General features: G+C 46.2%; 2 protein-coding genes across 2 annotated transcripts in view; both read left to right on the forward strand.

Annotated features, from left to right (window-relative positions):
• Nucleotides 1-4,982, forward strand: part of RPGR (retinitis pigmentosa GTPase regulator) — a 130,681-nt gene extending 125,699 nt beyond the window's left edge. The window contains exon 18 of the mRNA XM_081808998.1: nt 4,226-4,982. Within this exon, the coding sequence (XP_081665124.1) occupies nt 4,226-4,246 (21 nt within the window). The 3' untranslated portion in view covers nt 4,247-4,982. The remainder of the gene's footprint in view (nt 1-4,225) is intronic.
• The window catches only part of SRPX (sushi repeat containing protein X-linked), a 101,592-nt gene that overhangs the window by 41,033 nt on the left and 48,265 nt on the right, over nt 1-12,294 (forward strand). The window contains exons 2-4 of the mRNA XM_081809001.1: nt 4,226-4,285; nt 9,934-10,125; nt 11,564-11,740. Of these exons, the coding sequence (XP_081665127.1) occupies nt 4,226-4,285; nt 9,934-10,125; nt 11,564-11,740 (429 nt within the window). The remainder of the gene's footprint in view (nt 1-4,225; nt 4,286-9,933; nt 10,126-11,563; nt 11,741-12,294) is intronic.

Genomic DNA, 12,294 nt, shown 5'->3' on the forward strand with positions numbered 1-12,294 from the left:
TCAGGGTAACCTCTGCCAGGATTCTGAATTGAGGTAATCTGCAATGTCTGCCTTGCAGTCTCTGATTTAAGTAAAAGCAGTAGTGAGAATGTTTGTGTCTCCTTCTGGCTCATTATAAAGACTCTCGTCAGGGTGTAACCTGTTGGTTTCTTCTCTTTGGGCAAACATCTAATGCTTTTCAAATGACACTTGAGTTGAACTAGTGGTCTTGACTTGAGCTAGTGGTTTAACACACAGAGTTTACCCCTGACACCCCGGGAGGCAGTGAGCAGGGTCAGAGCTCACGGTGGGAGTTATGTGTGCGCAGGTGAGGGGGAGGTGGAGGAAACTCACAAAGCAGAGAATAGAAGCCTGGCTTCTGGCAGCTGGTCCTGCACTTGGCTTGTGCGGCAGTCCTTTTAGATGTGTATCAAGGCTTCGGGATGTGAAGACTTGCAATGGTGTGGTATGAACCAGAAATATTAAATACCACCGTCCGCCATGTCTAGTCTTTCACGATTGTTCAGTACGTTTTTGTTGAAAATTTTAAAGTAATGATAGGCTCAATGGAGAAAACCGGAAAAGCAGAGAAAAAAGGGGAAATTTTCACCCATGAGTTCTGCTCGAGTATGGAGGTTTCTGGTATGTTCTTCCAGCCATCTTCCCCATTTCTTTCCTTCTCTCCCTCCTTTCCTCTCTTCCCTTTTTATTTTTTATTTTTTTAAGGATTTTATTTATTTATTTCACAGAGAGAGAGCGAGAGCAGGAACACAAGCAGGGGCAGAGGGAGAGGGAGAAGCAGGCTTCCCGCTGAGCAGGGAGCCCGATGTGGGACTCAATCCCAGGACCCCAGGGTCATGACCTGAGCCAAAGGCAGGCGCTTAACGATTGAGCCACCCAGGCGCCCCAGTAATTCTGTATTCTGTGGGGGGCAAATATTTTCTCCCAGCCTGGCACTTGTCTTTAAATATTGTTTATGTGTCTCTTATTGTACAGAAGTTTTACATTTTAGTGTGGTGAAGTGTAGCAATATTTTCCTTTATAGGTTATGGTTTGTACGTTTAATTGAATAGTCTTTCCCTACCTCATGATCATGCAGACATTCTGCATTTTTCCCCAAATTTTTGGCTTTCAAATGTAGGCTCTGGAAATGGTTTTTTGGTATGGTGCAAGATAGGACTCTTATTTTTGTTCTGTATATGCATATCCATTTAATCCTAGCGTATTTATTGACCGTTCCCCCCACTGATAAGGAATCCTACCTTATTGTATTCCAAATTTGACATACGTGTGTTAGTATTATATTATATATATGTGTATAGTTTTATACTTCATTCTGTATATAGTTTACAGTATCTGCTTTTCTGCATAGCTGTATTTCTTTTTTTTTTTAAGATTTTATTTTTACTTGAGAGAGAGCGTGAGAGAGAGAGAGAGCACAAGTCGGGCAGGGGAGAGGCAGAGGGAGAAGCAGGCTCCCCGCTGAGCAGGGAGCCTGATGCGGGGCTTGATCTCAGGACCCTGGGATCATGACCTGAGTCAAAGGCAGACGCCTAACTGACTGAAGCACCCAGGCACCCCTGCATAGCTGTATTTCATACACATTTCCCTATTCCAAACTTGATTAGTGGTTATATAATAGCTTGTTGGTAGAGGATAACTTGTTTGCTCATTCCCCTGTGGTCAGATGTTAAATTTTCCCTATAATAATATGTGACGGAAGTGTCTTAGAATGCTGATGTACCAGCAGAATGGGGCTGTGCACCCCAGGTGCACCTGCCTCTCTACTAGGTCCCTTCCTTTCTCTATGGAGGGTACCCCCCCTTACAGTTACACATCTCGAGTTATTGTTCCATGAGCGAGTGTTGTGGTGGTGGTCTTGGAGATGCCCCGACCAGATCTTCCTTCGAGGAAGGAGCAGTGGTCTCCACTGGAGGCAATCCTGGTCTCGGCCAGTCATCAGCTTTCAGCCCCTTCAGAAACTGCCCCTGCTGTCGGGAGTGCGTGGCCCATGTTCACGTCCTTCCAACATGGGCCCTATCCAGTGGCTGATCGAGGCAGGGATATAAAGCCTCAGCATTTCCGCCCAACCCGAGAGGCTGTCATTGGGCTGACATCAAAGCTCGACTTCTCCCTCTGTCCAAACCTGCTTCCTTCTTATCCCTTTCACAGGTGTTGATGATCCCTAATAAACCTCCTGTGCCCTGAACTCCATCCCCAAAGCTACTTCCCAAAGAACCCAACCTGTGACAGTTGTCTTCTTTGCTTCGAACCAGGAATAAGTCCAGAGCCTGTTACTGCCTAGGTAGATTGTATGGAGGCCAGGATGACTCGGGGGAAGAGGGAAGTGCTCTTAATACGAGCTAGATCTCTTGACACTTACTAGGAGATAGGCCATAAGGAGTTGAAGAATCCAGCAGTTCTTAGAGAATTCCAGTTCAGCTCTGAACGTGGAGAGAAATGGGGGCAGGGTGGGAGGGGAGGGACAGCAGATTCTGAAACACTTCTAATATATTCAGAATGTTTTCTAGAAACTAAGATTCTTTGAGTTACATGAATAATAAAGTTTATTTTCCATTGTGAAAGTAATACATGTTTATAGTAGAAAATTTAAATGAGAAAGAAGAAAAACATCCAATTATCATAGGCTCCTCGATGCATTGTTTATTGTGAATTTGATTGTTTTACGTTGTTATAAATCACACCATTTGTATAATTTTGCTATAACACATTGTTCACTTAATGTTATAACATAAGCTTTTCCCACACTGTTGTATCTTTTTATAAACATTATTTTTAATGGCTACATTACATTACAATCCAATGAATCCAGTGAATGTACTATGGTTTATTTAACCATAAGATTGACTATTTGGTCTGTTTGTAGTCTTCTGCTATTATAAGTGACATCGCAAAGAAGTCTTTATGTGTAGAAATGTTTTCCGATATTTAATATTCTTTCCTTGGGATAGATTCCCAGAAGTGGAATGACTGGATAACGGGGTTTAAAAATAGGCTTTTGATTCATGTTCCTAGATTGCTTTCCCGGAGGGTAATACTGGTTTTCTTGTTCACTTTTTGATATTGAGGAAGGAACAGTTTGTGTAACTTTGTACCTGTCCGGGCAGCCAGAGGGCAAGTAAAGAATCCCGGAGCAAAGGAGAACATGGAACTGGGCTTCTCTTTTGGGGAGTCCTTTTTCAAATGGACATGGTCCAGCCTTCATCAGCTTCCAACTTTGAATTTCCATTCTATCTCTCATCCAGAATACATGTGGAGCAGGGACCATTACTCCTTCACTTATCCTGTATGGGGATTTGAAAAACCTCATAGTAGGTAGTGTTCTTGTCCTTGTCTGTTAGGCTTGCAGGTCCCTATAGGTAAACATGTGACCAAGATGGTGCCAGCTCCATGGTCAGTGATCAGACCAGGAAGTCTAGAGGGAAAGATATGATATGTAAATTTAAAACTCCGGTTTTGAAGTTTGGGCCCTGGTACTACTTTAAAGATGAAGAATCTACCACTTACTGGAATCTAATATTTAATATTCTAAAAATGTTTCAGTTCCAACTTCCAAATGAGTTTAAATTTTAAAATTAAATATAGACTTTCTCTCTGGGGCTGTGGTTTTCAAGGGTAGCAAGACTCATTAAGAAACTTTACTTGAGCGATGCCTTGGTCAGAGGTGCTAAATAAACATCCAGATTGTTGCTTTTGGCCCTCATTTCCTACAAATACACCAGAGTAGCTTTGTAGTCCTTTTGTCATTAAGATAAGACATTTGATTTGCCTCCTTAGCCTCCACCCAAATTCATTTCACAGGACAGACTGATTTTCAGGTACCACAAATACTCAGGCTGAGTTTTCTTTGACTGCTGGAGAAACTGTAGGCCATGTCTGAGTCACACACATTTTACTGCGTCTCCCCTGGCATGAGATTCATAGACACATTGGTGTCTTCCCAGAGTACAGTGGACTTACTGTCCTGAGTCCAGAATTTCACTTGGCACATGGTGACGCCAAAAATCCGTTGGAGGTGCATTTTGATTGGCTCTGGCAATCTCAGCCCAGCCATGTTCCCTCTGCGAGGTCCCCTGTCCCTTCATGAATGGCCACAGAAGCTTTCACTCTCGGCTCTGCGTTCTAATTGCCCCTCTTGCATGGACTGTGCCAAAGCAATGCTTCGAAATATTCGTCCATATCAGGTGGCTTTTCTTGCTGCAGTTTCTGTTCTTTTTTATTGTAGGATCTGGAGACTCACCGCTAGAAGACGATGAAGTCGGGTATTCACACGCTAGATATAAAGGTGAACGCTTGGCTTGTGTGCTAATGAGGGACCTGCTGGTGCCAGGAGGCCTTTCCTTTTTGCCCTGCAAAACAGACTATAATAAAGTGACCAGACAACCACCACATTAAAGTGAGAATTTACCTGTCCAGAAAAAAAAAAAAAATATTGAAAATTGAATAAGCTTATGCTCCCATTTAAAAAAAAAAAAAATGAAGAGAAACAAAAGAAAGAAAAAGCATTTGGAATTTTCTGAAGTGCTGTCCTTCAGCAGCCCAGTGGTCATTTTATTCTCCTAAGTTTCTTTACTGTCCTTACCTCTGCAAAGCCAAGCTCTAGCTGATGAAAGTGAAAATCAAGCCATGAATTCTGCCTGATTCACACATTACAGCCAGAATGGTCCAGAGTAAACCACCCAAAGTCAAATCTGGACCCCCGTGCTGCTAATGTACTGAGATGAATGGGGAATGAGAAAACTTGATTTTCATAAGCTCATTTCATTGTGCTCTTTCTGAGTCCAGCTTGGCTCCCGAAATGATTAAGTGTGTTGCCCACTGAAACTTTAATCTCATGATAAAGAACTCCATCTCTACACATTTGCAGCCATCCACCCCCCCACCAGGTATAAAAAGCCTAATCAAGAAACTTCTGTGCAGGCTCAGGTAAGTATGTCCACAGATATTTCTACTGGTGAGTCATTTCTCTGAAGCTTAGGGAACCCTGGGAAAAAAGAAGGTAAATTGAGGTGATTTCTCTCTGAATCCGGGTTCCTTTTGCAGTGGAGGAATAATTTGAAGAAAAATTGGTTAATAAAGTTCTGTTGTGGCACCTTACCCAGGAAATTTGCCCACAATCTAGCAAGAGGATACTGCCCTGCTCTGTTGTGATATGTCTAAGCTGTGGGAGAATCAGGGTAGTACTGGTCAGCATTTGGTCTCAGAGAGTCCTTCACTGGTTTTCCACAGAAGTGAACAATCTAATATAATGATTAGTTCCTATGTCCAGGTGTATTTCCCACCATATTCCACATTTTCTTATGATTCGTGAATGCAGATACTCATTTCTATACACAACTTCTATATTAAGTGCCTCAGGAATTAACCAATCAAGCAAAGGACAAGCTTGTTAATTAGATGTTTGGGGTAAGGAGGTATTCTGATTCCTCACACTTCTTAATTAATTGAGGGTTTTAAGAAAAGATTTTTATTTATTTACTTGAGAGAGAGAGAGAGAGCATGAGCAGGGAGGAGGGGCAGAGGGAGAAGGAGAAGCAGACTCCCTGCTGAGCAGGGAGCCCGATGCGGGGCTTGATCCCGGGACCCCAGGATCATGACCTGAACTGAAGGCAGATGCTTAACGACTGAGCCACCTAGGCGCCCTAACTGAGGGTTTAAAAAAATTTTTTTTCTTTGAGTTCCTTGTTGAAAAATCTTCCTAAAACACATGCGTGCACATATGGCCCTTCACCTGTACAATAGAAGTTGTCTGGTGCCTTTAGCTCATTGTTCCTAGTGTTCATCCTCACCTCACAGCATTGCAGGTGTGGGAGGTAGACCAGATGGCTAAAATATGTGCCTGTCCTAGAGTTTTAAGAAAAAAATCTGTCTTAGGAAATTGTTTTTTTTGTCAGTTTCCTAAGTTGTTTTTTTTTTTTGTTGTTGTTGTTGTTGTTTTGTGTGTATGTGTGTTTTTGTTTTGTTTTGTTTTAGTAATCTTTACACCCAACCAGGGGCTTGAACTCACAACCCTGAGATCAGAAGTCACACACTCTTCTGACTGAGCCAGCCAGGCGCCCGTTTTCTGTTTTTTTTTTAAAGTTTTAATACTTTAAACGCAAACCATTGTTAACGGGGGGTTTAGCTCTAGCTCCTCAGGCCCCTGCACAGTGTCTGGCACAGAGCACGTACTCAATAAGTGTTCTTGAGTTATAGAAAAGAAGAAAGTGAAATGTAATCAACGTTTATGGTGGCCCCAGAATGTGGCAAGCATCGCTTGTTGATTCTCTTGCATGGAATGCCATCATGTGGTCACACTAACTGAGGGAAGGGGGAAGGCATGTGGAGATATATTGTTATTCTTTATGCACCGATGAAGGAACCACAGATTAGAGAGGGTAGGTGACTTGCCCAGAGTCACACAGCTAGCCAACATTGTATTGAGGTCTGAAATCCAGATGTTTTAACTCAACGTCCAGAGTTTGCTAGTGGTTCCTTACTAGTCTGCTATAAGACACTGTCTATCCCAGGAACTCCAGTTAACTGGGATGCTTACCACTTTGGCCTAGGGGGCTGACAAACCTTTCCTGAATAATCAATTTAGATTTCTCCCGAAATAAACCGTGTCTTAATGGAAGCCGCATAAGAGCTTTCTTCCGCAAAACCTTTGTGTTAAACGTTTTGCTCATTCACTTCAACTCATGGTGCTTTGGTGCACTTCCAATTCAAGTCACTCACTAGCATTTTAATTACTGTTACAGAAGGGCTGTTAAACCGTCAAAATATCTTCCATAGATTTCTCTTGGAAAGTAATCCAAAAGGAATTCCTTTCGCGAGTAAATGAAAACAAGATTTTTTTCCCCACATGTTGACAATGGCACAGCTTTTAGATGTGCAGTCAGCACTTCTGGGAGGATTTGAGGACTCAGAATATGGGACAAAATCTAATTGCATCGAAAATATTATATCGAAATGGATGAATTTGTGATATATGTATACCTAGGTCATTCTCTACCGGACCTGCCAGCCTTAAATATTTGTCCTGGGTACATTTGTGGAAAAGCCAACCATAACACGTGTGCTAAAGTGAAGGTATGCTGCTTCCTATTAGCTTCTTTGAAAATCGTGTCCCTCCTGAAAAAAAGTCCAGAAGCTGGAGGATATGAGCATTTTCAACATTTGAGTGAAGGACAGGCCGAGAATTGGACACTCTTCCCGGATTTACGTCAGTGGAGTTGTGATCAGGACACAGAATGCACAAAGGATTTGCCTTCGGCTGGAAGGGTTACGAGAGACTACTCAGTTATCAGTCAGAAGAGGGAGGAAGGAGGCAGGCATGGGTAGGGGGTCGGAAAGGAGTAAGGTAGAGTTTGAATCCTACAACTTTAAAGCTAGATGACACTTTGAAAAGAACTTAATCCACTCCTCTCATTTCTAGACGAGGACTCTGATTCCCTGAAAGATTTAGTGAATTGTCCAGGGTTGCTAAGAGATGATAGAGTTGGACCAGATGCCCCCCAGGGCTTTTGCCTCTGCCTGGTGTTGCATGCGCCATACTCCACTAGCTCAGTACGTTTTCCTCCTCTCTCTCTGTGCCCCCCATGTTCACTCTTCCCTCACCACCCTTTCCCCCACCCCCAGTGGGGGCTTCACTTTCTCTCTCTGGAGAGAGAGGTAGTAAGGGGGACCCAGTCAGCAAGAGGAGGAGGCTGGAGATGGGGAACACCGAAGCCTTGCAGTCTAGAAGGAGAAAAGGACACGCAGGGAAAGTAAGAGGGAATGAGGCAGTGGGGAAGATGATAAAGAGGTAAAATGACAGGTGACTTTTAAGTTTTTTTTAATACCATGGAAGTCCTCTGATGAACTATAAAAAGTGCTTCTCTGAGACCCAAAACAACAGGAGTATATTGGAGTTTCCGTGTAGGTGATCTTTCCTATTACAGTTGGAAAAGAAAGGCGGGGGGTGGGGGAGAGAGAAATATACCTCACTTCTAGTAGTCACAGAGGCCAGTAGGTTCCAAATCTCAGTTTTGTTTGAGTAGTAGGCATCTGTGGATTTTTCCAGAATTTATCTTAAGATCTTTTGATGATAGAAGAAATATCCACAGCTTGGCACGCTAAGCAAACAGACCCCAAGGGCTTCTCATTTACCCGTGATGTTGAGATCTCCTAGTTTCATGGCTTACCTGGAGCCATCACCAAAGAAAGAAGCAGGGTATTTAAAACTGGTTCAAGAATTCTTTTATACTTAGAAGGAAATAATGGAGACGTGTGTGCTGTTTTGTGCTTTACTTCAGGCTCCAGATTGTTCTCACGTACAACCGTTGGCACAGACAGGGTATGTAAAGTCCAGAGGAACGAAACTTTGTTCAAGGAGGGTCTGTAGGCCTGGGGCAAGCTCCCGCAAGTCTGCGTCCACAGGGTTGAACTTTGTCAGCTCGAGGCCAAGCCCGCAGGACATGCCTTACACCCTGAAAGGCCAGGGAATGCGTGCTTGAGTCCTGACTTAGGACCCACGCACGTGGCAGCAGTCTGCAAACACATTACAGGATCAAAGTGTTAGCCAAAGGAGTTGTGAAAGCACAAAAGTAAAAAAGCAGTCTGCGCACAAGTCCTGGGCATGACCTGGTCTTCGGGGCTGAGAAGCAGTCAGAAACACCCTCAGAAAATTTTTTGGACAGTCAGACGAGGTGTCCTCCTCCTTGGCCACATGATGGCGCGCGCACCCCGCTCACGGACAGCTCAGGTGCCCGAGCGGCGAGAAGAGCCAGGCAGCCGGGGGAAGGGAGCTCCTGTGCGCGGCACTGAGAGCCACTGGCAGGCTTGAGGGAGCTCGGCACTGGTCCCCATCGATTGTGCAGTGGGCACCGTGGCAACTTGCCCCCCGGGGAGCTAGCCTTGCCCTAACAATGTTAGGGCTTTCAGCGAGCACCTTGCAAAGGCACCGGGGAGAGGTTCTGATTTATCAGTGTGATCCCAGCTGTGCTCTGGGCAACTACTAGACCAAAATCAAAACACCCCGGAATTTTGCCATTTGGGAACTTTGCCACATTATCTAAGTGGGGCATAACTGGGGACATCTGAAAAGGGGGTTGCTTCCCTATGGGGAGCAAGTGTTTTGTGATTTTAAGCCAAAATTATATCCCTTGGCAAAATTCTGGACATGGCAGCTTCATTCACATGAACTAAAATAGTAGTATGAGTTTTTACAGAGAATATGCGTGCAGATTTGGAAAAACTCTAACCAGTTATTGAGTCCCCTGTCACTACGTACGGATGGTTAGGGTTAGGGTTCACAATGATATCAGTTGCCCTTTGTAGAATTCTGTTACCTCCTTCAGGGAAATACCAAAAGGAACAAGCATTTATTGAATAAGTGCTATGTGCTGGGCACTGTGCTAGGTGCTTGATATGCATTAGTGGGTTTTTTTTTGTCCTTAATAAGAGCCTCTGTGGGTATAGATACGTACTCAGGTATAGATATCGACTCAGAGAGGTTAAGTAACTTGCCCAAGATCACACAGTTAGTAATGGAGGAACCCGGATCCATAGTCAGATACGTCTGACACCTAGGCCTGTGATCATAACCTCCCCACCCAGAGACACCTTAAAGACTCCTTTTTTTCCCCCAAGATTTTATTTATTTATTTATTTATTTGAGAGAGAGAGAGAGAAAACACAAGTGGGGGGAGGGTCAGAGGGAGAGGGGGAAGCAGACTCCCCGCTGAGCAGAGAGCCCAACCTGGGGCTTGATCCCAGGACCCTGGGATCATGACCTGAGCCAAAGGCAGACGCTTAACTGACTGAGCCACCCAGGCGCCCCCACCTTAAAGACTCCTTCAGAGATTCCAAAATCTGGAGTGCAGCCAGCCAGGGACTTGGGAGAATGAGGAGACACATTTTCTAAAGATGTCCTTTCCTATCTCTCCCCTCCTTTGTTTCTGCTACCCGCAGACACCCCGTGGTGCTCCCCCATCAAGGTGAAGTATGGGGATGTGTACTGCAGGGCCCCTCAAGGAGGATACTACAAAACAGCCCTGGGGACCAGGTGCGACATTCGCTGCCGGAAGGGCTATGAGCTGCACGGCTCTTCCCAGCTCGTCTGCCAGTCAAACAAGCGGTGGTCTGACAAGGTCATCTGCAAGCGTGAGTAGCGCAGCCGTGGTGGGGCCTCGGGGCCAATCAGGGCCAAAGTTCTTGGGCTCTGAGATTAGGGCTTTTTTTTTAACTGAACGTTACTTGGTCCCTGATGAGAAAAACTCCCCCTGGTGGGCGCATGCCAGTGGGTTTGTAAGATGTGGTTGGAAGAGTGATGACACAGACCTGGTGGTGTGATCGGCAGTTTGGGGAAAGGGGGGCAAGAACAGAGGTCTGTTCAACGAACAGGTTGTGTTTGTTCCGTACGTGCTAGCCCCCGGAAAGGTGCTGGGGATCTAGAAACAAGACACACACAGGCTCTGCCGTCAAGGGTCCCGGAGGAGCAGCCGAGAGCGGGGCAGAGGTGCACATCGTGCCAGAAGCACCAGGAGAGGGAGAAGTCACCGACTCCTGTTCCCAGAGACAGTCTAGAAATGTTCTCCCAAGGGGTGGAGCTTCGGGAGGCAGGGCGAGTCACTGCAGAATGCTCTCCCGGGGAAGCAACTGTGTGTCGGGGGGAGAAAGAAGTCAGGGGCTGACTTTTAGCTTGAGGAAAAGTCACCTCTCATTTGGGCCCCTGCAAGAGGGCGTTGTTGAAGCACCTGTGAGATGGCATTGTTATTGCAAACAGCCCCCATTTATTGAGCACCTGTTGTATGCTGGGCATCTGCCCTGTGTCCAGTTTTTGCCACAAGGCTATTGATAGGGGTGCCGATACTTTATCGTTGGGGAAACTAAGGCACTGCACTGCAGCCATGTGACCCAGCCCGTGCCGAAGATGTGCCACGGTGACTGGACCCTTTTGGTGCTTTACCCAGATATTCCTGGATGCCCTTTTCCCAATTCTTGGTGTCCATCCCCCAGCTCCTGACTTGCCCCTTGGATCTTCTTCAGAGGGAGAGGAGGCTCTGCTCCTGCGGAGGACTGTTCTCTTTGTGCGGACAGGGAGAGCATCCCCAGTGGGCCCATAGCTGCCCAGGACTGACCGGTGGAGGATTAGGGAAGCCCAACTTCCTTGCCTGGAGGCAGGCCAAACTCCGGTGTCCTTCTGCTCCAGAGCTCCCCTGCGGAGGCAGGCTGAAGCCCACCTTGCCTGAGATCCCACCTTGCCTGGCTTCCTTCCCTCCCCCGTCCTACCATCTCCACCACTCACTGGTCTCCCTTGGGAGCCCTTTCTAACTAAATCACTTGCACACAAATCCACGTCTCAGGGTCTGCTTCTGAGGAACCCAGCCGTTTGCGGCTCAGCTGGGATGCCAAGCCAAGCGGGTCTCACAGGGAACAGTGGGCCCCTTCTGTGTGGCATGCGGCCACCGCTTTGTTTCTCTCATTCTGTCCGTTGTCTTTCAATTGACTTGGCACTCGCTGTGTTTTCAGCGTTTCTGGACTCTGAAAGTCTGCGGACAAAAACTAAGAAGTGCTGAGTATCCCGTTTTCTCTTTTTCAGAAAAGCGGTGTCCCACCCTGGCCATGCCGGCGAATGGAGGGTTTAAGTGCGTCGATGGCGCCTACTTTAACTCCCGGTGTGAGTACTACTGCTCTCCAGGGTACACGTTGAAAGGGGAGCGGACGGTCACGTGTATGGACAACAAGGCCTGGAGTGGCCGCCCGGCCTCCTGTGTCGGTAAGAAAATACCAGTCTTGACGGGGCACATACTTTGGGAGGAGCAGGGTGTGTGTGTACAGTGGATTTTTAAAGGAAGCATCAACAGCCCGGATGTAAAGCATAAGCACCCAGCTTTGCTTTCAGAAGCTCTCTTCATCCCTACTTCTCTGGCTTTTAGCCTGGACCTAACATGAGTTTATATCCTGGAGCTGACCTCACAAGCCGATGGCTTTTGTCGGAGTTTTGTCTCTGTCCCAAAAGTCCGGTTTGCTACTGAGGCCGCTGCAGACTAGCAGAGGTATTGCTTCCGTCCAGGGATCTGCCCTGTGGCACTGAGCAGTCATTGACATTTGCGGGACTGCCCTGCAGAGAATATCTGTGTGCCTTTCAGCTGACAGACGAGTTCATTTGTTGTCAATTGTGATGGTCAGCCAGCGCTCGGTGTGCTAAACAGGGATTTGGAAATGTTACCTGACTCTGGGTTTGTTGAGCAATGGTTCTTAAGGTGTGGTCCTGGGAGCCCAGAGCAGCACTTGAGAACTCTTTAGAAGTACAAATTCTTGGCCTCACTC

Source organism: Leptonychotes weddellii, chromosome X, assembly GCF_054177405.1.
Source record: "Leptonychotes weddellii isolate Sample4059 chromosome X, ASM5417740v2, whole genome shotgun sequence".
Lineage (NCBI taxonomy): Eukaryota > Metazoa > Chordata > Mammalia > Carnivora > Phocidae > Leptonychotes > Leptonychotes weddellii.